The 24,909-nt window shown below is 48.6% G+C and overlaps 1 protein-coding gene across 2 annotated transcripts in view; it reads right to left on the bottom strand.

Annotated features, from left to right (window-relative positions):
- Positions 1–24,909, bottom strand: part of FBLN7 (fibulin 7) — a 51,588-nt gene that overhangs the window by 10,352 nt on the left and 16,327 nt on the right. The window contains exons 2-4 of one of the 2 annotated variants that reach the window (XM_057558818.1): positions 18,523–18,682; positions 13,735–13,905; positions 110–235 (exon numbers count right to left, since the gene is read on the bottom strand). In XM_057558818.1, the coding sequence (XP_057414801.1) occupies positions 110–235; positions 13,735–13,905; positions 18,523–18,682 (457 nt within the window). Of the gene's footprint in view, positions 1–109; positions 236–13,734; positions 13,906–17,178; positions 17,278–18,522; positions 18,683–24,909 lie in introns of those variants that run through there. The other variant, XM_057558819.1, reaches the window with a different exon arrangement.

Here is a 24,909-nt window from a genome sequence, read left to right as displayed (position 1 = left end):
AAAACAGAGAGGACATCCCGCCTGGTCTGCCTTTGGTGACCCATGACTGGGGTCCTACTTCTCTCTCTGCAGCAGACCGTCCTCCCCCAGCCCCACAGCTGCTACGTACCAGTCTGGGCCTGATGCTGACAGCGGCTCCCTGTCCTTCCCGGAGGACAAATGCATTTGTACTGGTTGACACCTTCCACACACGTGCCACCATTCTGACAAGGCTGGCTGGAGCATTCGCTGATATCTAGGAAAATAAATAAGTTTCAGATACAGGTATGTGAGTTCTAATTCTAAAATGAACAAACAGAAAACAAAGATGGGGTCACTTTCTTTCCATGGCAGGATGACTCCAGTTTGTGACCTCCCCACTCTGCCCATGCCACGGCCCCTCCCAGCAAGAGCAAGAGCTGGGAGGGGGCCAGTGGGGCTGAGATGTAGCCTACCCTCCATTCAGCAGGCCACGGACCCTGGCACACGCTGCGCCCACCTGGAGCTCTACCTGTGGGAGCTGGCCCATCACCCAGCTGTGTTCTACCCAGGGGCACCATTTTCTAATTTGCAGTGTAGACGCTGTAGTGGGGCAGAGGCAACTACCTGTGGCCTGTGCCCGCATTGCCTTTGCATCGAGCCTTACAGCCCCCCAACTCTGCCTCTATCAACCAGCACCCAGGTAGAACACCTTCTGAACAAGAACTCAATTCAGAGGGTTATAAGAGAGAGGGGTGGCTCATCAGAATGTCCAGGGATGGGGAAAATGAACTCTTTCCAAATTCCCACCCAGACACCCTCCTGTGCTCATTATTTCCTGTGCGACCAGGGAGGAGTTAATCTTGACCTTGACATTTCCTTAATGTCGGAAAAGGGAAATGTTCTTTGCTTATATACACAACGGTCCTGTGGAAAATATATGGAGAGATATATTAAACGTGTTTAAAATTTTAATAGGTTTAGGGACTTCCCTGGCGGTCCAGTAGTTAGGACTCGGCGCTTTCACTGCCGGGGGCCCAGGTTCAATCCCTGGTCAGGGAACTAGGATCCTGCAAGCCGAGTGGCGTGGCCAAAAAATATGATAATAATAAAATAAAATAAAAATTTAATAGGTTTTAATAGATTTTTCTCTGGTAGATTACAGGTAATTTTTGCTTATTGACAATTTTTTATACTCTTCTGTTTTTCCAAAATAAATCTTCTAATGAGAAAAAATGATTTTTTAAAACCGTCAGCCCACATCTGCTTGTTGTGAGTTCCTTAAGTCCAGTTTTAATGCACAGAGCACAGGCCATTTCCACCAGAGAGGAAAGGTTTGTCAGTTCACTGACTTGACCACAGCATCTTGGGAAAGAAAACTGGAAGCACCTTCTTGTTGGCATAAGAGCATCCTTTCCTGCTGTGTCTATTAAGAGGGAGGAAAAGGTGCTTTGCTCCTGATGAGAACAACAGCCTTCCTGTGGGTGGGTTGGCAGGGACTTTGGCTTCTCTTCAGCCTCCTTGTAATTGGGATGTTATGTAGACGATTACATGGATTCTATTAATCGTGAAAGGACCCAGACCATCCAAATGCTGCTTATCCCTGGAGAAGAAGCCACTCCAATTCCTCAGTAACCTCAGCCTGGGGAGGGGAACCTCAGCGATCCCCCCCTCTATGTTCTGTTTTCAGATGACCGGTTTCCAGGAATGTGTCTGGAACGACACAAATGCCCCAGAGCTTGGAATTTGTTTCTGCCCATTGCCCAGCACCATCATTGCTCCCCAGCAAAGTCTGAAAGTGGGCAGATCACTAGGCTGGGAAGTTATGGGCAGAGAGCCAAAGACCGTGAACTGGAGAATCTTTCGGTTTGGCCCCGGGGCGGCGACCAGCACCATTGTCTGTCCCCTGCTGGGCTTCCAGTGGAAGGCACTGAGTCTAGCGCACCTGGCTGCACCTGGCTGGTGTGGGTGTGGGTGTGGGTGTGCGTAGGGTGGGATGGAATCATTGGCTTGATAGAGAAATGCAGAGGTGTCCCGCTCCCGTCTGGATCTTGTTCCCCAGGATTTTCATTTCTAGACAGGCTCTATTCGACTCTTTATTTCTTATCTTGATACAATGTCAGGCATTCCATGGTCTGATGTCCAGTTCTGGCGCCCCATCTGTGTGACCTGACTGAGGTACAGTTGTCATCACATTCTTATCTGTCCAAGCTGTGGCATTTAGCTAAATGCATGGCAACTTCAGAGCTATAAAAGAGGGCACTGGCAGACCTAAATAGACATTTCTCCAAGGAAAGCATACAGATGGCCAACAGGCACATGAAAAGATGCTCAACATCGCTAATAATTAGAGAAATGCAAATCAAAACTACCATGAGGTCCCACCTCCCACCGGTCAGAATGGCCATCATTAAAAAGCCTACAGGGGCTTCCCTGGTGGCGCAGTGGTTGAGAATCCGCCTGCCAATGCAGGGGACACGGGTTCGAGCCCTGGTCTGGGAAGATCCCACATGCCGCGGAGCAACTAGGCCCGTGAGCCACAATTGCTGAGCCTGCGCGTCTGGAGCCTGTGCTCCCCAACAAGAGAGGCCGCGATAGTGAGAGGCCTGCGCACCGCGATGAAGAGTGGCCCCCACTTGCTGCAACTAGAGAAAGCCCTCGCACAGAAACGGAGACACAACACAGCCATAAATAAATAAATAAATAAATAAAATTTTAAAAAAAAGCCTACAAATAACAAATGTTTGAGAGGGTGTGGAGAAAAGGGAACGCTCCTACACTTTTGGTGGGAATGTAAATTGGTGCAGCCATTATGGAAAACAGTATGGAGGTTCCTTATGGTAGAGTTATCGTATGATCAGCAATCCCACTCCTGGGCATGTATCTGGAAAAGACGAAAACTCTAATATGAAAAGATATATGCACCCCAATGTTCATAGCAGCACTATTTTTTTTTTAATTTATTTTTATTTTTTTAATTTTTGGCTGCGTCGGGTCTTTGTTGCTGCACGCGGGCTTTCACTAGTTGCGGGGAGCGGGGGCTACTCTTCGTTGCGGTGCGTGGGCTTCTCATTGTGGTGGCTTCTCTTGTTGTGGAGCACGGGCTCTAGGCGCGCGGGCTTCAGTAGTTGTTGTACGCAGGCTCAGTAGTTGTGGCTCACAGGCTCTAGAGTGCAGGCTCAGTAGTTGTGGCACACGGGCTTAGTTGCTCCACGGCATGTGGGATCTTCCCGGACCAGGGATCGAACCCGTGTCCCCTGCATTGGCAGGCGGATTCCCAACCACTGCGCCACCAGGGAAGTCCCCATAGCAGCACTATTGACAATAGCCAAGGCATGGAAACAACCTAAATGTCCATCGACAGGTGAACTGATAAGATGTGGGGGCTTCCCTGGTGGCGCAGTGGTTGAGAGTCTGCCTGCCGATGCAGGGAACACGGGTTCGAGCCCTGGTCAGGGAGGATCCCACATGCCGCGGAGCAACTGGGCCCGTGAGCCACAACTACTGAGCCTGCGCGTCTGCAGCTGTGCTCTGCAATGAGAGGCCGCGACAGTGAGAGGCCCGCGCACCGCGATGAAGAGTGGCCCCCGCTCACCGCAACTGGAGAAAGCCCTCGCACAGAAACGAAGACCCAACACAGCCAAAAATAAATAAATTTATTAAAAAAAAAAAAAAAGATGTGGTATATAAACAATGGAGTATTACTCAACCATAAAGAAGAATGAAATATTGCCATTTGCAGCAAGGCGGATGGACCTAAAGATTATCATACTAAGTGAAGTAAGTCAGACAGAGAAAGACAAACATTATAGGATATCATTTATATGTGGTATCTAGAAAAAATAATACACATCAACTCATTTACAAAACAGAAACAGATTCACAGACATAGAAAACAAAATTATGGTTACCAAAGGGGAAAGGGATGGGGGAGAGATAAATTAGGAGTTTGGGATTAACAGAGACACACTACTATGTATAAAATAGATAAACAACAAGGTCCTACTGTATAGCACAGGGGAACTATACTCAATATCTTGTAATAACCTCTAATGGAAAAGAATCTGAAAAAGTATATATATATATATGTATATATATACATATATATACACATACATATATATATATCCGAATCACTCTGCTGCATACCTGAAACTAATACAATATTGTAAATCAACCCTACTTCAATTTTAAAAAAAAGAGGGTACTGGCAGAGACTATGGAGAGGCTGGAAAGCCAAAAGCATGGATGATAATTCCATTTTAATCTTTTTACTGAGCACTTACTGTTTCCCTGGAACTAAGCTAAGTGTTTTACATGCATGAGCTGATTTTTCCTCTTTTATTTGTTTCCTGTTGTTTTATCATCTTGCTTCAAATTTTCCATTTCTCCAATCACCTCATTTCTAAGGTTTTCTGATTTTTATTTATATTGTCCTTTCATAGTTTTTATCTTTTTAAAATTTCTTTCTACTTGTTTGGAAATACTAGGTTGCAGTTTTCATCTTTTGTTATGGTCATGTCTTTCTGGGATTTCTTCATTGACTGTAGAGAGTTTATTCTCTGTATTTTTAGAATAATTTGTATGGAATTTGGCAAGAGTCCTTTTCTGTTACTCATATTGAGGGGAAATAAGTTTTCCCGCATAGCTTTTCTGACTTCCTGACTCTTAATCTCCCCCTTTAGTTGTTTCTCAAGGTGGCTCATGCCTTCTCTGCTCTGCCCCATCCTCTCTCTTACTTTTACCCGCACCATCCCTTTCATTTGCGCCGATTTTCCTTGTTGGGCTCAATTTGGATTCTCCTCCTATTCGAGTCTCCTCCACACTGGAGCTTTGTCCTGAGAAGTTTCCAGAGATCCTCGGGGCCAGATTGCTCCAGCCACTGAAACTTCTTGATGCAAAGGTAAACCCCACACCTGAGAAAACTGACCCAGAAAGGCCAGTACTGAGCCGGATCCCGATACAATTATTGGATTTTCAAGAAAAACTAAAAAATCCTTTGGGCATCCAGGCACAAAGACCAAGGTACTTATGATAGCAACAACAGTATCAGTTAAAACAGGAGACGTGGAAGAACACATTTAAGATACTCAAGAAAATGTGAGACAGGTATTTTATGTCCAATCCAACAGTCGTTGGGTGGTAAAGCTGTACACTTTTTGAAAGTGTAAGAACTCGGGGAATTGCCCCCCTGAGTCCCTCTTCAAGGAACTACTGGAGAGAGGTCAGCAAGAGGACGGTGATGCTTACCAAGGCTCAGCATCACAAGAAGAGAGAAGACGGACAGCAGGGATTTCCCAGCAGAAGTATGTACCGCCCCTTTGCCCAAACAGTACAAAAATCTCACCAGAATCTGATCAAGCCTCTGGAGTTAGCTACCAGTTTATAAGAAATACAGAGACCAAAAACTTACAAACTTCCAGTCATAAGATAAGTACTAGGCATATAATGTACAACGTGATGACTGTGGTTAACTCTGCCGTGTAGTATATTTGAAAGGGAGTAAACCCTAAGAGTTCTCATCACAAGGGAAAAAAGAAACCATTTTTTTTTGTATCTGTAGGAGATGATGGATGTTAACTAAACTTCCTGTGGTAATCATTTCACAATCTATGGAAGTCAAGTAGTTATGCTGTACACCTTAAACTTACACAGTGCTGTATGTCATTATATCTCAGTAAAACTGGACACACAGATAAAAGAAATGCAGGTCATGTTAAATGACCCCACAGGGATGCAGTGAGCAAGACCAAGTCTGTGGGAAACAACCCATTTTCTTCAACAAATAAACTGCAAAGGAATGGGAGACGGGGAGGAGGAGGAGTCATCTTCTTCAAGACGACTATGGATTAAAAAGGTGTAGGAGACACATCAACCAACTGCGATGTATGGAACTTATTTGGACCCTGGTCCAAACGAAGTGTTAAAAATATGAGAGACAATTGGAGAAACGTTTACCCTGACTAGATATTTCAAGATATTAAGGGATTTGGTTGTGTTGATAATTACTGGGCTATGAGTGGCTGAGAACCATTAAACTATTCTTTCTACTTTTGAATGTCTGAATTTTTCCATAATGAAAAATGCTTTAAGATTGCTTGTCTTGATGAATGGATAAAGAAGATGTGGTACATATATATATACACATAATGGAATATTACTCAACCATGAAAAAGAATGAAATAATGCCATTTGCAGCTACACGGATGGACCCAGAGATTATCACACTAAGGGAAGTAAGTCAGACAGAGAAAGACAAATACCACACTGTGGTGGGGGCGGGGGGGGATGGAATGAGAGGTTGGAGTTAGCAGATGGAAACTATTACATGTAGAAGGGATAAACAATACGGTCCTACTGTAGGGCACAGGGAACTACATTCAATATCCTGTAATAAACCATAATGGAAAAGAAAAAAAGCTTGCTTGTCTCGGCATTGGTTATGATTATAGAAGCAACAGAGGAATAGTTAAGTATAGAATAGCCCTTATGAAGAAGTGCTTCATAATCATTAAAAGTTATGTTTAGAAAGAAGAGTTAATGGAGATTAACTTGCGTTAATATCTACACCCAGAAGATGTTGAATATGTAAAATTTGCATATATCTGCTTAGATAAAAGTCTGGAAGGAAATTCATAGTTTCTAAATATAATCCCCCATTCATTCATTCACTCACTCAAGCATTTGGTAAATCAGCCAGCCAGTCAGTTTCACAGTAACTAATTATCAAGTGGCTACTATATCAAAGGTCTTTCAATTGCTGTTTAAAGGTCTCTGAGGAAAGGTCTCATGATATGAAGGCAAGGGAACTGAAGCTGTGCTCTATTCTGACTTCAAGATAACCTTCCAGACACCAAATCCAGTGCACGACCCTGATTTTCTGCAGTCTCCCTGTGGTTTGCCTCTGCAGGCTCTTCCTGTCTCCTTTGCCCTCCTTTGTCTGGGTCCTGAGCTGCTTCTTCTTTTTTTTTTTTTTAGAGGCAGGATCTGATATGAGTTTATTTATTTATTTATTTTTGGCTGTGTTTGGTCTTCGTTGCTGCACGCGGGCTTTCTCTAGTTGTGGCGAGCAGGGGCTACTCTTCGTTGCGGTGCGCGGGCTTCTCATTGTGGTGACTTCTCTTCTTGCAGAGCACGGGCTCTAGGCGCGTGGGCTTCAGTAGTTGTGGCTCACGGGCTCTAGAGCACAGGCTCAGTAGTTGTGGCGCACGGGCTTAGTTGCTCCGCGGCATGTGGGATCTTCCTGGACCGGGGCTCGAACCCGTGTCCCCTGCATTGGCAGGCGGATTCTTAACCACTGCGCCACCAGGGAAGTCCCCTGAGCTACTTCTTTTCTCTCTCTCCCCTCTCCTCTGGGTGCTCATATCACTGTCCATGGATTTAAACACCATCTTTATGCTAATATTTCCCAACTGCGTCTCTCTGACCCTCCTTTGCCCTTGACACCAGACTTTACATCCAACTGTCCACCTAACTCTATTGGGAAAGGACGTCTTTGGCCCCACACTGGGCCTGGCACACTCCCTCAACATGAGATAAAGCATCCCCACGGCCTGTGCTGGGTTTACCACCTCGTGTGGCCACATCTTTCCCTGCTTCCTGCTCCACGAGTGCTCTTGTGTTCTGCTGCGGTTGTATGTGGATGGTCCTCAGGCACGCCCTCAGCTCCAGTGTTTCAGCTTCCTTGGGGAAGTGGAGGGGCGGGGAGGAGGGTCCTTCCACTGCACGCAGGTGAGCTGCCCTGTGCAACTGCTGCTGAGAGAGACCCGCACGCCCTCAGCTCCAGTGTTTCAGCTTCCTTGGGGAAGTGGAGGGGCGGGGAGGAGTGTCCTTCCACTGCACGCAGGTGAGCTGCCCTGTGCAACTGCTGCTGAGAGAGACCCACCCGCCCTGGGGGACGGGCGCCCACGGCTGGAGCTGGTCTTGCTCTGTCTACTCTGCGTGAGGACGGCGTTGCTCCAGCCAGGGCCTGACCCCTTTGTGTTTTCCTTGGCGACTCCAACACCGAGATGCCGTGGGCAGAAAGTGCTTGGAGCCTCGCTGGGACTGGTAACCAGGGCACGGTACTGTGCCCGATGGTCTCCACGGATTGAATGTATGGATCTCTACTGGGATGTTGCACAGACATGCTAACGTGACCAAAATGGAATTATGATCAACGACCCACACACAGGTTGTTTAAAACAAACCTACCGGGCTTCCCCGGTGGCGCAGTGGTTGAGAACCTGCCTGCCAATGCAGGGGACACGGGTTTGAGCCCTGGTCTGGGAAGATCCCACATGCCGTGGAGCAACTAGGCCCGTGAGCCACAACTACTGAGCCTGCGCGTCTGGAGCCTGTGCTCCGCAACAAGAGAGGCCGCGATAGTGAGAGGCCCGTGCACCGCGATGAAGAGTGGCCCCCGCTTGCCACAACTAGAGAAAGCCCTCGCACAGAAACGAAGACCCAACACAAGCCAAAAATAAATAGATAAATAAATTAATTTAAAAAAAACCCTACCTATTTACATTCCCACCAAGAGAAAAAAGAATAAAATAATGCCAGTTGCAGCCACATGGATGGACCTAGAGATGATCATACAAAGTGAAGTCAGACAGAGAAAGACAAATATTACATGATATCACTTACATGTGGAATCTGAAAAAATAATACAAATCAACTCACAAAACAGAAACAGACTCGGGCTTCCCAGGTGGCGCAGTGGTTAAGAATCCGCCTGCCAATGCAGGGGACACGGGTTCGATCCCTGGTCTGGGAAGATCCCACATGCCGCAGAGCAACTAAGCTTGTGCGCCACAACTACTGAGCCTGTGCTCTAGAGCCCGTGAGCCACAACTACTGAGCCCGCGTGCCTAGAGCCCGTGCTCCACAACGAGAGAAGCCACCGCAATGAGAAGCCTGTGCACTGCAACAATGAGTAGCCCCTGCTCGCTGCAACTAGAGAAAGCCCGCGTGCAGCAACGAAAACCCAACAGAGCCAAAAATAAAATAAATAAAATAAATTAAAAAAAAAAAAGAAACAGACTCACAGACATAGAAAACAGAATTATGATTACGAAAGGGGATACGGGAAGGAAAGGGATAAATGAGGAGCTGGGGATTAGCAGATACACATTAGTATATATAAAATAGATAAACAACAAGGATTTACTGTGTAACACAGGGAACTATATTCAGTATCTTGCAATAACCTGTAATGGAAAAGAATCTGAAGCCGTACATCTGAAACTAACACAGTGTTATAAATCAACTATAGTCAAATAAAAACAACAACCCAAAACAAACCTACATCTGTCACTGGGTCTTCATGGTCTCATGCACCCTGTCTGGGAGCCTAGGAGCCCCGCCTTCTCTTCCTGCTCACATCCCACGTGGGATAAGTTCCATCAGCTCTGTCTCCAAGTTTACTTTCAATCTCCCCTGCTGCATCTCTCCCCTGGACCTGCTAACAGCCACCTAAGTGGTTTCCCAGCGTCCATCTCTTCTCGTCACCTCCAGTGCATCTCTACACAACAGCAAAGTGCCCATCCAATCAGCACAGCCCTCTTCTTAAACCTGCTTATTGTGCTAGATCTAAAACCCCACCGACAGCATGGCCCCTATGACTACAAGAGCTGGCCTCTGAGTCTCTCCACCTGGACTCACTCACTCTCAGCTCACACGCTGCTCCAGCAACAAGGTTCTATATTTTATATTTTCGTTTCCTCAAACACGCCAAATTCTCCCTTTGTCAGGGCCTTTGCATGTGTCACTCCCTCCTCCTGGAACGGCGTCCTCCTCGTGCCGCCCGTTAGTGACCGTCATCACACGGCTGGATCCCGCTCATCCTTTCCGTTTTTGTCACCGCCTTAGAGCGACCCTCAACTGTCCCTCACCCCATGGGATTTATTCCCAGTCCCTTGTTAGATCCCTTCGAAGCACCCACCACAAATGTCGATTTGTCGACCTTTGTGTTTGGTGACCTGTCTTGCCTACACCTTGGAGTGTGAGCCCTGCGAGGCTGGGCAGTGGCTGCTAGATTCAGCATTGAATCCCTAACACGATGCTTTGTGCATAGCTGGTACCCAGTGAAAACTGGTTGAATGAATGGATGAATGAAGGTTTAAAAAAAGGGAGGGTGGGGATGACGAATGAAAACAATTCTTTTTTTCCCAGCATGGCGGTAAGGGACAAGGGTATTTATTTCTCTCGTGTTGTTTTTTGGTTACCCATGTTGTCAAAGGGATGAGGTCTGTGGCTATGATTTCCTCAATTCAGGAAGCTTCAAATCTTAAAAACATGCTCTTCTGAGTAAGAAGGGAAAAAGGGAACTAATCCAGGAAGCTCAATGGCTGTTTTCCATCCTGGAGTTCTGGAGGCTACCTCTGCCCACTGCGTTTTTTAATGGTATAATTACGTGTCATTTCCTTCCATGCCAACTTGTGTTCATCACCTTCTTTCCAAGCAGTTGCCCGGATATGGGGTGAGGGGCAATTATTAAAGCACTGCCAAATTTTTCAGTGACAGTGACCTTTTGGGTCTTGAGATAAATTCCCTGTAAGTAAGAAGATGATTTCCCCCCTGTGGTCACACCCACAGTGACTACAAGACTCCTGACGTGGACGAGCGGTAGCTGCTGATAGGATTCTGGGGCCACTCCGAGGCGGGGGAAGGGGAGCCCTGGATTGTTGAACTCCAGCCCGTGTCCTGCCCATGCCCTCAACGCTGTCCCAACTGGTCACCAAATAGCAGGTAGAAGCACTACTTCTCCTTCTTGACAGGCTTGGGTGGCCCCCCTTTGAGGCTCCTGCTAGAGACAGCATCCATTAATCGAATAAATTCCTGCCCAGAACAGAACTGTCCGTCAGGCACCGTCCACTCACTTGGAGAGCGGTCATGTCCAACAGCTGGTTGGGCACCTTAGTCATGACATATGAGTGTTTTTGTTTCATCACCACCCGAGGGTGAACTCCATGCCCAGTTTACACTTAAACTGTAAGATGCAAAATATCCCTCTAAGATCTCAGTGTGGACTGGCCACTGCCTCGTTCCCTGAGCCACTGCTTGTCAGGTTTTTAGATAGTAAATGTGGCCCTCGTAGAAGTCCAGGGTGGGCTACAGCAAGCCGTCCTCGGGCACGGAGGTCAGGGAAGAAGGACCAGTGGGCAGAGAGGAGGCTGGGGGAGAGGGGAGGCCAAGAACACACGGCGAATCTGGAATGAGCTGGGAAGTTCAAGGTGGAGAAAGAGGAGTACCATTTTGGACAATGGGAAAGACCAGTAGACTTGCTGGTCACGCTTGGCAGTGGTCCTCCAGGGAAGGTGACCTCCACATCTCAGGAGAGGGACTGCTCAGTGAGACTGGGTGCCCTGATGTTTGTCAGGGCTGGCTCGACTTTCCCAAAATGTCAGTGCAGGGGAAGGTATCTCACCTGGTCATGCCCTACTGTTGGCTTACACCTGGCAGCCCTTCTGATTGGTTAGGGCCCAAATACATCAGCGCTTCAAAACGTTCAATATCCTTTTTGCTTCTGGCAGTGGCAAAAACCAATAAAGCGGTGTTTCTCAAAATTCAGTTAACGTCAGAATCGTACGAAAAATGCAGATTTCCCAAGTCTCATCCATAAAGATCTCACCCAACTCGGTAGACCTGTTGAGGCCTCAGAGCCTGTGTTTTACAAGCTTTCTGGGTGACTCTGGAGCACCTGAAAGTTTGGGAACCACGGCACACAGGCCACAATGCAGTAGGGCTCTGTTTTCCATCAAGGGGGTCCTGCTGCAGGGAGGTGAGGTGCTAATACATAATTAACACGTGCAAGGTCAAGAGGGCAGCTGGCAGACACACCCAGGATCCTCTGGGGAGGCATCCTAGTCAGGCTGGTAAGATGACCCTGGGCTGCTTTGGGTCCCAACTTTGTCAAGCAACAACATATTCCTTTGTTCCTGAGCCTCTGGTGTTTCTTACTTATCTGCCTAAATATGCATTTTTTCAGCTGTCTTCTCCTTCGAGCCCATCTTTTCTTTTAAACCACATGATGCTCACTGTAAATGTGTATCACCACTGTGGGCTGAATATGGATAAGACCTGAGCAAGAAAGAAAACTTGCACTTGGGTAAAACGTGCTTGCCCACAGCACCGCCGGGGGAGCATGGGCTGGTGCCGCCCTTGTGAAGAGCAGCATGGCGGCACTTGGTCCAAAGGAAGTGAGCGTGCAACCAACTGCCCCCCAACTCCAGCCCCATATACAGGGCCCAGAGACAAAGAGAGGGGATCAGAAGACCTTGTCAGCACTGTTTGTGGTGGTGGGGAGGAGACTACCATCTGGGTGTCCATGACAGGAGTACAACGGGTGAGATGTACCCGCACCTCATGGAAGTTGGTGGGGCCATCAGAGGCACCTGGATGCTTGGAGGAAGAAACCAACTGGGGTCAGTAACCCAATCTGTAAGTTAAAAGTACAGACGCCCAAAGCAACGACGATGAAATGCTGTTGTGGTCCCACCTCTGCTACCATAGTTTAGCACACATAAGGTGCTTTTCCTGGATGGAGATCTTTCAGGGTCAAGGGTAAATCCAGATACTGGCATTTCCCCCGGTGTGTCTGCAGGTCATGTGGCTTGATTTCCTGGCTGGTTCCCAGATAAGTCTGAGAGCTGGTACCTGTCATCAACCTTTGAATCACTGTTCTTCCCAGGAGCGGGAAACAGAAGTCTAGGTCCATGAGTGTGGTGCTGGTTGCCCTGTGCTTCTCATGTCAACCTACACTCGTCTTCAGAGATGGCCTCTTTTTTTTTTTTAAACATTAAAAAAAATTATTTATTTATTTATTTATTTGGCTGGCCCAGGTCTTAGTTGCGGCAGGCGGGCTCCTTAGTTGCGGCATGTGAACTCTTAGGTACGGCATGCATGTGGGATCTAGTTCCCTGACCAGGGAACGAACTTGGGCCCCCTGCCTTGGGAGTGTGGAGTCTTAACCACTGCACCACGAGGGAAGTCCCGAGATGGTCTGTTTTCTGATGTTCCTTTATATTTTCAAGTTATTTATGCATTTGAAGTCCTCTCCATACTACTCTTGACAACGGACCTATTTATGTAATATTTGCATTTTCCCCTTCCATGCTTGGGCTAAAATCATGGACATTCTGCCCCAGCAGATGTCCTGTGAATCCTGTTCTGAGAATGAACAGGATATCCGTGATATTTTGACCATATACTTTTAAAAAGCCAACAAATTATGCGTGCCAAGAAAGTACTGTTTTCAAGCTTAGCCAGAGAAAAGAAGCCTTTTCATGCCTCCCTCTCATCCCAATGGTCTCTCCTGGAGCCTGTCTACACCAAGTCCCAAAGCAGTCACAAAGGACACCTGAGAAATTTCCTCAACCCTACAGATCACCAAGAGGCTCGCCAATAAACTACAGCCCCAGAACAAAGCAGCCCAAAGGAGGAACATTTCCCTGCAGTACCTCTTCTTGCCCCTCCCCTAACCCACAGAAGACTTCTTGCCCCAACTCTGGGGTCAGAGTGTATGGTATGAATCAGTTCAGCCTGTTCCCCAGCTGTGTGGCCTTGGGCAAGTTCCTTCACCTCTCTGTGCCTCAATTTCCCCATATGCAAAACAAGAAGACTAAATCGTTGGGGGTGTCTGGCAAGGGCTTATGTAGATAAGAGGCCAGCCCAAGCCAGGCTGTGGTCATCAGACACACTGGCTGCTGTTCTGCGGTTGAGGAATCAGGCAGAAAAGTGTCCCCCGGAATGACCCTTCCCATCTGGCAGGCCCCTGGGGAGGAAGGACCGTACCTCTACAGCGGGGCTGCTCTCCCGTCCAGGTGCCGTTGGGAAGACACACCACGCTGCTGGGCCCAACCAGCCGGAAGCCAGCGTTGCAGGTAAAATGGACTTCGTGATCCACTAAGTACTTGCTCCCAAACTTTCTGCCATCCGGAGGGGTGCTCAGAGCAGGGCAGGAAACTGTAAGGAAAAAAAGAAGGCCCACAGCCCTTTAGACATCACTCCGGATTACACGGCTTCTCACCCTCAGTGCCCTGGGGTTGAGTGCCTGCTCCGGGCTGTGCACTGTGCTGCACATTTTATTTTTTCTTATTTTTTGGCCGCACTGCGCGGCTTGCGGGATCTTAGTTCCCCAAGCAGGGATCGAACCCGGGTCCCCAGCAGTGGAAGCACAGAGTCCTAACCACTGAACTGCCAGGGAATTCCCTGGGCTGCACATTTTCCATACCACATGTCACCGAACCCTCAAAGCACTCTTGGGCACAGGTAATGCATGCCCGCTTGGTGACAGATGAGGAGACCGCAGCTCACAGACTCCCAGGGTCATGGGCAGGGCCTGGCAGCCTGGGAGGGTGGGAGCTGGGACCCCCCCCCACAGGGCCCACACTCTCGCTCTGCTCTCTCAGAGCCCCAGCTGTCCCCGGGGTTTCCTTGGTTCTCCTGAACAGGCTGGGCTCAGCCCCACCTCGAGGCCTTGGCTTTTGCCCTTCTCTCTGCCTGGAATGTTCTTTCCCCAGAACTGCCCATCTCTGGCTGCTTCTCACTCTCCAAGTCTTGACCTGAATGCCCTCCACCCCCCAGAGTGTTCTCTAACCACCATGTTCTGCTAAAACCTCCCCTGTGAGTTCACTTTGCTTTCTTCTAGCATGTGTAACTGTTGGCATTATCTTATTGACACGTTTGTTTCCACGTTTGTTGTCAGTTCTTCCCTCAGAATGCAGCTCCAGAGGGCAGGGACCTCACCCAGCCTCCTGTCCCTGCTGTATCCCGGCACCAGCCCAGTGTCTGGCACATAATGAGTGCCCAGTAAATAATTCTTGACCGAATGAATGAGTGAAAAATTGTTTACTGGGTTCTTACCATCTGCCAGGCACCATATTAGGAGTTTGACACTGAGTGAACAAAACAGATGAAACCCAGCTCTCGGGAAGCCCCCTTCCAGCAGGCGAGACACGTGATAAGCAAGATCCACAAGCAAATGGCAAGGGGTGACAAGAGGTGACAAGTGTCATGTAGAAAATAAAGTAGGGAATAGCGCTGGGGATGCCAGAGGAGGGCTCAATTTGGGTATGGTGGCCGGGGAGGTCTCCCTGGGACAAAAAGTTGAGTGAGGTGAAGGCATGACCATGCAGATATCTGGGGAGGACAGAGGGATCAAGCCGGTGCAAAGGCCCTGAGGTGGGTGTGTGCCTGGCAGGTCTGAGGAATGTCCAGACCACCGTGGCTGCAATGGAGTGGATGAGCTGGACAGTAGTTGCGGATGAAGCCAGAGAGGCGTCAGGGAGCGACATAGAGCAGTGTCACATGGCATAGAAAAGGAAAGAAAAGGCCACGTAACTGGCTCTCGGCATGAGATGGGGCCGCTGGAGGGTCTGAGGAGAGGCAGAGAGTGACCGACCTGTACGCAAACAGCATCACTCTGGCTTCAGCTTGAGTGCAACGTCCAGTGCGAGAGAGGACAGAGAGGGAGGTAGAAGCCAGGGGCAGGATGAAGGCGGCTCAGCCCAGGGTGGGAGCAGGGAGCCAGGAGAGACGGCTTCAACCCTGGCTGCGCCGTGAAGGCAGAAGCAACCGGATTTCCTGAAGGACCACCGTGGGCTGGAGAGAGAGGGGGGACGCTCCCCGTTCCTCCTCCACCTGCAGCAGAGCGCCACGCGTGGTCCACGCTTGTCTAAAGGGAGAGTGTCCCGAGTTGTGACAGGTTGGGTTTGGATTTAGCTGAGCTGGAAATTCAGAGCCACTTCTAACACGGTTTAAAGTAGGTTCCAAGTGTCATTTGTAAAACTATTTTCAGGGTTTTAGACAGATGAAAACGAAGCTATTGCTTCAGCTGTGTAGGTTGTAGCGCGTGATGGAGGATCGCTCAGCATCCCCCTCGAGGGGAGCACCTGCCCACACGTCACTCCGGGGGCACTGGGCAGCCACCTGCAGCTCTGCCCCAAATCCCACCTGTGTCCTGGGAGAAGGGCAGGAGCCGGCCCACCCCCCGAGGACTCTCAGTGCCCTTTGGTTACTGGGGAACACCTGACCATGCTGTGTCACCTTCCTTTATGGACCTCCAAGTGGGCACCCGTGGTAATGACCTTGTGAGCAGGAAGCCAGGATGAGCCCACAACGCAATGCTTGGGCGCTCCCAGCTCGCTGTCTCAGTCCCTGTAAATACACTTTATATTTCTCTCTGAAAAATCTACTACTGCATTGTGCTGAAAAGGATTCAAAATGCTTTGGGGGAAAGGAGTAGGGTCTCTTTGGGGAAGAGAAATCTTTAAAACCCTCAAAAAAGAAAACCTACCTGCTGGAGCAACTCACAGGTAAGTGGTACCAGACTGGATGGAGTCAACATCTCCACACAGCTCCATAAATGTCAGTAGACTTAATGAAATGGATACATATTAATTAAAAATCAATTTGCAGGGACTTCCCTGGCGGTCCAGTGGTTAAGACTTCGCCTTCCAATGCAGGGCTTGCGGGTTTGATTCCTGGTCAGGGAGCTAAGATCCCACATGCCTCGTGGCCAAAAAAACCAAGACATAAAACAGAAGCAGTATTGTAACAAATTCAATAAAGACTTTAAAAATGGTCCACATCAAAACATCTTAAAAAAAAAAAAATAATAGCAAGCACTTCCCAAATGGGAGCCGAAGGTTTCTGTTGGGTGGAAAGACATGCCCCTTGGCTGGTTCATTTCATCATGATCGTGTCTTGGTGAGTCTACAGGGCCACAGGGAAGCTGTCTACACCTTCCCAAAGGAGGACAACATGTAAGAATGAGCTTGGCAGTGAAGCAATCCTGGCGATCTGGGAACATGATTGGAATGAGGGGCCGAGATAAGCCCTAAAGCTGATGGATTGTGATGTCCCTAGGAAAACAGGAGGGAGGAACTTAGAACACAAGCCAGAAAGAGGAAGGCCAAGAATTTTCCAGGACTAGAAATTATTCTTCCTGACTGCCTGCAAATGCCCTTCTGAAAAAAAGGAAAAGATAATTTTCCCACTACGTGCAGTTTGATCTGGAGCAAGCTTCCCGCTTCCCCCGTCCCCTGTGTGGCGCCCCCCCTCCCCCGCAGGCAGTCCTGACAGCTGCCAACCCCATGTCCAACACACAAGAGAGACAGAACGCATGACAGCAACTCTTGAAAAAGAGAATTGGCCACTCTGAAAAATCTTGTATGGTTCAGAGAAGAAAGACCTTGAACCTGGTGACAAGAGGATTAGTAATTTAAGCATAGCTACCTTTCTGTATATACTCGTGGACAGGGACCTCTAACATGGACAGAGCAGTTGTAGAAATTATCTCCTGCAGGTTCTTCTTGGAAACTTCCAGAAACGGCAGGAGCTCTGATCCCATGAAAACAGAAAGGATCTGTGTGGGTGAACCTCTAGCAGAAAACAAAATCACCAGAGCTGGGACCCACTACTGCTGACTCACTTCTCTTGGCCTCAGTTTCCCCATCTGCAGCAGAAGGGAACAATGCCCTGCCTGCTTCTCGGAGTCCGGCTGCGATGAGCCCCACCAAAGGCTGGGGCCTCTTGGCGCCTTGGAAAGTGTGAGGGCTTTGGCCGGCAGGTCTAGTTCTGCACCCGTGGAGCCAAGGAAAACAGGAGTCGACTCAGGGCTGTGGAGACTCTGGATTTGCTACCACAGTCGCTGAAAAGGTAGGAAATCCAACTCAGGAAACTTCATCTCACACCACAAAGAAGGCCCTTGAGAAATGTGTCTTAAGTGAGTAAATGATGTCAGATATTCCGTAGGTTCACGACTCAGAACAAACATACAACCTTCCCCCTGACCCCCATCAATCATCCTGAGGAGAGGCCAGAGGAAATCCAGCCGCCCACCCCCGGGCCTTGACAGCATGGAAACCGTCACTGGGACAACCAGGAAAAGACCCAGAGTCTGTCAGTGCCCTACCCCCCAGGGGAAGGGGTCTGGGGGGCCCCCAGTAACCTCACCAGACAAACGGGACTTGCCCTCAGCAGCCCCTCCATCCCACCCCACCGCACTAACGGGGGGCTCCTGGAGGAGGGAGGACTAGTGTTCATGCCGGGAAAACGGAAGCCAGTGTTGGTTCATAGGCTGTACCCGGCGGGTCACACGAGTGCGGGATGCTGATGGTGGGAAGGCCGTGTGGGTTCGGGAGGGCGTGTGTGGGACCTCTCTGTGCTTTCCATTCAGTGTTACCGTGAACTGACAACTGCTCAAAAAAAAAAGTCTATTAAATTAAAAAAAAAAAAAAAAAAAGGAACTACCTAGGGTCCACCTGGATAGGGAAAGGGAAGGGAGAAGCAGCTGATGCTGTGAAAGTGGTGCCTTTCGACAATTCTCTGGAGACGCTATGCAGACGTGAGGGTTGCTGAGCCTGGAACGAAAAGGTCTAAGAGGAAATGGGTGCCACGCAGATGATGGGGGCAGACGGCTGACAGACGCCTTCTTCACACTCTCCCACCCTCCAGCCCCAGACAGAAGCGGAGGCAGGGGACGGTCCGCGACTCAATCCACTGCGAACCCTGGCCAGGCAAGGGAGATCAGGGCGGGGAGAGGACCCCGGGGCCCGGGGTGGGGACTTGGGGACCCACCTGGGGGCGTGTCCGGGCCCGCTCTGCTCACAGAGCTCTGCAGCGCCACCAGCCGGCTCTTCATGTGACGGACGCCCTCGGCGAAGCGTGTCTCCTGGCCCTTCAGCAGCTGCTGCAGCTGGCGGATGGCCGAGAGGAGTTGCTGTTTGTTGGGACAGTTCTGGGGAGAGAGAGAAATCACCACCACCAGCAGTATGGGGGCTGCTTCAGTCCCATCCTCCTTCCGTGGGCTTCCAGAAGTCACCCGGCCCCTGGGCCCAAACACCCTGGAGAGTCACCGAGCACCAGGTAAAAGTGGCCCCATCAGGCGTCCCGACATCTGTCGGGTTAGGTCACCAAAAGGCGGCCTCAAGTGCACGTATCAGCGGTCTTACCCCAAAGAACCCCTGGGCGCCCCCCCCCCCCCAATTCTTCACTCTAAGTTAATGCTCTGAAATCTGGGCCTCAGAGAACCTTTTCTTTCTTTCTCCCTTGGATTTATTTTTTTTTCTCCCTTGGGTATTTTTTACAGCAGATGGATGATAAAACATATAAAACAGGTGAAACGGGGATCCCCAATGGTTCTTTTTTTTTTTATATAAATTTATTTATTTATTTATTATTTTATTTTTGGCTGCGTTGGGTCTTCGTTGCTGTGCGCGGGCTTTCTCTAGTTGCGGCGAGCGGGGGCTACTCTTCGTTGTGGTGCGTGGGCTTCTCATTGCGGTGGCTTCTCTTGTTGCAGAGCATGGGCTCTAGGCACGTGGGCTTCAATAGTTGTGGCACGTGGGCTCAGTAGTTGTGGCTCGCGGGCTCTAGAGCGCAGGCTCAGTAGTTGTGGCACACGGGCTTAGTTGCTCTGCGGCATGTGGGATCTTCCCGGACCAGGGCTCGAACCCGTGTCCCCTGCACTGGCAGGTGGAGTCTTAACCACTACGCCACCAGGGAAGCCCCCCAGTGGTTCTTATACTTTCAAAAATCTAACAGGGCAAATAAGAAAAAACTCAGTAGAGTTAAAGAAGCATTCACTAGAAGTCAACACCGAGTTCTGACAATTTTTAAAAACCTTAAAAAATAGAAAAAGGAGGCTTGTGTTTATTCTGATAAAGACTAACTTAAAGCAATACCCAGCATCATGCTTAGTGATAAAAATCTGAAGGTTTCTGATCCTAATTGCCTTGAAGAGCCAGGAAATAAACAGGAGGAAAGGAGAGGTGAATACAGTGGGCAGTGATAGGACCATGGCCGTGGCTCACATGGGCGTTGTGTGTTACCTCAGCATAGCCTGGTCCAACCTGACTCATATGACCTGCACGGAACAAAGGAGAGCAGAATGGTGGTTTTCTCTAGGGATAGGCTTGTGGATCACTTTTTATTTTATTTTTTATACTTATTTTTTTTCTACAATGATTATTAGTTTTATAATTAGAAAAAAATGTCTAAAAGTCAGCAGGCGGCAGGCAGGCACGTGGCCTCTGCAGCCTGGGTGGCTTCCAGCTTCGCCAATGGAGCACTGCCACCGCGGTGGAAACAGAGCTGCAGCCTCTCTCCCAGGGAGGCTGCCAGGCCGCTGCACCTTGGAGAGTTCACCAAACAGATGACTCACTGGCCTGGTTCAATGGATGCTTTTGACAAAGCTGAATCCCCAGTTGCCCCTGGAGCTCGTTAAACCATGGGGGCTCCTTGGCCTCCACCCTAACCAGGGCCTGACGGCGCCTGGCCCCAAACGCAATTTCTGGGAAGGGAAGTTCTGTTTGTTTTCCTTCTTCTTCCCTTGTTGCGGCCCTTCCCACGCAGGTTCTGGGCACCTGGGCAGTGAGCTCCTGCAGTCCCCTACCTGCCCAGCACAGCACAGCACAGCAATCCACCCGGTCCTGATTTCCCACACCCATCTCCCTTCCCTTTATTTATTTAATTCTTTTTTAAAGATTCCTTTTTTTTTTTTTTTTTTGATGTGGACCATTTTTCAAGTCTTTATTGAATTTGTTACAATATTGCTTCTGTTTTATGTTTTGGTTTTTTTGGCCACGAGGCATGTGGGATCTTACCTCCCTGACCAGGAATTGAATCCGCACCCCCTGCATTGGAAGGTGAAGTCTTAACCACTGGACCGCCAGGGAAGTCCCCTCCCTTCCCTTAAAAAAAATTAAAAAGAGCCGCTTTCAGAGATGGCTTCGTGGCTCATGTGTGATTCACATTTCTGAAGTTCCTCATAGTTTACAAAGCTACTTCCTACTTCTAAGAAGACTACTGGCTCGCAGCAACCCTGGGTGAAGAAGGCCTGGGATTGTCTCTATTTCACAGTCAAGGTACAGAGGCTGAGAGTCAGGTGACTTGTCCCAAACCATGTGGCTCATGAGCGGTAGAGCCAGGCTGGCGGCCTGCTGACTACCACCCCAGTGCCCCTGCCAAGCAGTCCGTGCCCCAGTGGCTGCCTTATGCCCTAGGGCATTTCACAAGTGCCCTTGTGTGGTGAATGGTCTTATTGATTAATCTGCACTAGGGACTGATAACTCTGTGACCCAAGCAAAATATCCCACAGGAGTGGGTTTCTAACTCCCATCTAGACTTCAGGTTGGGGAGGAAGGGCAGTGGGGACAGGAAGTGGGGAGGGGTGGAGGAGACAATCTCACACACTGAACCAGGCCAGCAGTTGCCTCCAGGGCGTGATAGCTGGGAGACGGCTGTCCCAGCGGACAGGGAAGGGCTAAGTTTTGAAGTAGGGGACAAGAGATCAATGCCAAGACCTCTGCCGGGAACCTGGGGTTGGGGACATGGGGCTCCAGTCAGTACAGAAAGAAGGGCAGCGGGAGTGGAGCGAACAGGGCCTCTGGGCAGTCAAGTGAGTCGAACCCCAGTGCTCCTGGGTCCAGGCAAACTGTCTTCTGCTTGCGGTGGCGCTGCCCCCGAGCCCTCCTTACCCCTGCACCGTGGATGGCAGGCACCAGTGGCTTTTCCTCAAGGTGCTCGTTACAGGTGAGATGTGCTCATCTCTCCAATCACAGTGGAAAAACCTTCCAGATCAAGCACACTAAGGCCACATCCAGGCAGGGAAGGAGGGGGAAGGGTGGTGGGGCGGACTTGCTGAGGGAAAGTCAGGAAATCTCCATCCTTGCCTCTGACCTCACAGGAGTGATTCTAACAGAACAAAGTGTTAGAAAATCCTTGTGAGCCCAGAAATAAACCCATGCATATATGGTCAATTAATTTATGACCAAGGAGCCAAGAATATACAATGGCAAAAGGACAGTCTCTTCAATAAATGGTGCTGGGAAAAACTGGAGAGTAACAGGCAAAAGAATGAAACTAGACCTCTCTCTTAACATCATACAGAAATCCACTCAAATTAGATGGAAGACTTGAACATAAGACCTGAAACCATAAAACTCCTAGAAGAAAACATAGTTAGTAAGATCTTTGACTTCAGTCTTGGCAATGATTTTTTGGATTTGACACCAAGAGCAAAGGCAACAAAAGAGAAAATAAACAAGTGAAACTAAATCAAACTGAAAAGCTTCTACATAGCGAAGGAAACCATCAGCAAAATGAAAAGGCAACCTACAGAATGGGAGAAAATATTTGCAAGTCATCTGCAAAATATCTGATAAGGGGTTAATATCTAAAAATATACAAAGAACTCATACAACTCGATAACAAAAAATAAGAAACAAACAAACAAACAAAAATCTGATTTAAAAATGGGCAGAGGGGCTTCCCTGGTGGCGCAGTGGTTGAGAATCTGCCTGCTAATGCAGGGGACACGGGTTCGAGCCCTGGTCTGGGAAGATCCCACATGCCACGGAGCAACTGGGCTCGTGAGCCACAACTACTGAGCCTGCGCGTCTGGAGCCTGTGCTCCACAACGAGAGGCCGCGATAGTGAGAGGCCCGCGCACCGCGATGAAGAGTGGCCCCCACTTGCCACAACTAGAGAAAGCCCTCGCACAGAAACGAAGACCCAACACAGCCCCCAAAAAGTAAATAAATAAGTAAAACATGTCAATTCATTAAATATTAAAAAAAAAAATGGGCAGAGGATCTGAATAGACATTTTTCGAAAGAAGATATTCCAAAGATGGCCAACAGGTACATGAAAAAATGCTCAACATCACTAATCATCAGAGAAATGCAAATCAAGACAACAATAGGTATCATCTCACACCTGTTTGAATGGCTATTATAGAAAAGACAAGAAATAACAACTGTTGGTGAAGATGTGGAGAAAAGGGAACCCTCGTGCACTGTTGGTAGGAATGTAAATTGGTGCAGACACTATGGAAAACAGATTGGAGTTTACTCAAAAAATTAAAAATAGAACTACCATATGGTCTAGCAATTCCAAAGGAAACAAAATCATATCTCGAAAAGATATATGCACCCCCATGCTCATTGCAGCATTATTTTCAATAGCTAAGACATGGAAACCACCTAAATGTCCACTGATGGATGAATGCAAAAAGCAAATGTAGGAAAAGCCATAAAAAAGAATTAAATCCTGCCATTCATGACAACAGGATGGACCTCGAGGACATCATGCTAAGTGAAATAAGACAGAGAAAGATGAGTACTGTATGATCTCAGTTATATATGGAGTCTGAAAAAAAACCCAACACATAGATACAGAGAACAGATTGGTGGTTGCCAGAGGCAGGGGGTGGGGGGGGTTAGAGAAGTGGGTGAAGTGTGTCAAAAGGTCAAAACTTTTGGTTAGGGGCTTCCCTGGTGGCGCAGTGGTTAAGAATCCGCCTGCCAATGCAGGGGACACAGGTTCGAGCCCTGGTCCGGGAAGATCCCACATGCCACAGAGCAACTAAGCCCGTGTGCCACAACTACTGAGCCTGCACCCTAGAGCCAGCGAGCCACAACTACTGAGCCCACGTGCCACAACTACTGAAGCCCGCGCGCCTATAGCCCGTGCTCCACAACAAAGAGAAGCCACTGCAATGAGAAGCCCGTGCACCGCAATGAAGAGTAGCTCCCGCTTGCCACAACTAGAGAAAGCCCACGCACAGCAATGAAGACCCAACACAGCCAAAAATAAAAAAATAAAATAAATAAATGTATTAAAAAAACAAAAAACTTTCGGTTATAGGATAAGTAAGTTCTGGGCATGTAATGTACAGCATGGCGACTATAATTAACAACAATATATTGCATATGTAAGAGTTGCTAAAAGAGTAGATTTTAAAAGTTCTCATCACGAGAAAAAAATTGCAACTGTGTGCAGTGATGAATGTTAACTAGACTTACTGTGGTGATCATTTCACAATATATACATAGAGCAAATCACTATGTTGTATACCTTGGACTATTATTATTACACATTTATATTATATTATACAATTATATCTCAATAAAACTCAGTGGGGGGGGGGAGACATAAAGTTTGCAAGGAAAAAAAAAAAAAAGGAAGATCCTTGTCTTCTTGGCAAGCCAGCATGGCAGGGGCAGAGCCAGGGTGCCAGGGCAGTGGAAAGAATGACTGCCTCTCGACATGAGGTTTGATGGGTCTGTGCAGCAGCTGCTACTAACAGGGCAGTCCCTTGATCCCAAAGTGCTGGAAATGGAGTCCACAGGAGCCACGCTCAGAATCCATCACCTGCAGTGGACCTCAGCATATGCCTCAGAGGCATAACTGAGTTTATCTGCAGAGATGGATGACAGGCTAGAAAGCTTCGCACCAAGTCAAATGCTCAAGAGGTCTGCACCTTGGGGACATTAGGGGGCATCATGGGGACAAATCACGTCACAGGAGGGGGACTGAGAACCTAAGTGTTTCCCCTTTTCAAACTGAGAAAGCTTTATCGTTTTGCTTGATCATAAAAATAAAGCATGCTTCCTGCAAAACCATTCAAAACGCAGAAAAACACATCAGAACAAAGGACAAGTCTCATGACCGAAGACAACCACTGTTAATTTTTTGTGAGGTTTTATCTTTTGGATTAGATACACATGCACACACACACACATAAGCATCACCTTGCAGGTGCTGGACCAAGGGACGCAGGTCCTACATTAGCTCTTTACTCTCCACTCTGGGTTGTGGCATCATTTCCACGTCAACGAGCAGAGCAAAAGTTGGACCCTGAGCCTCAATTTCACTTCTGTTCCTCTGTGTTCTTTTCTGTCCAAGAAGGGGGTCTCCTTGCCCCCCTCCATTTGTCTGCCCACTTCCCCTCCCACACCCACCATCTGCGCTGGCCCAAGAGAAGCCACACATGGGAATGGATCATCTCCTTCTTTATAAACATAGCTCGTCAACGAGGGCGGCCCGAGGGGGCTTTGAGGGACTGCGAGGGTCTCAGAGGCTGGGGGACAGGAAACAGGCTGGACCCTCAGGTGTCACCCATCTGAATTTCAGCCTGGCCCTGCCACAGTGAAAGCTGGCTTCCCATCTCAGGGTCCCAGA

The sequence above is a fragment of the Balaenoptera acutorostrata genome, chromosome 12, assembly GCF_949987535.1.
Source record: "Balaenoptera acutorostrata chromosome 12, mBalAcu1.1, whole genome shotgun sequence".
NCBI lineage: Eukaryota > Metazoa > Chordata > Mammalia > Artiodactyla > Balaenopteridae > Balaenoptera > Balaenoptera acutorostrata.
Note: the sequence above shows the minus strand (reverse complement) of the source record. Positions and strands in the feature narration are given on the sequence as shown.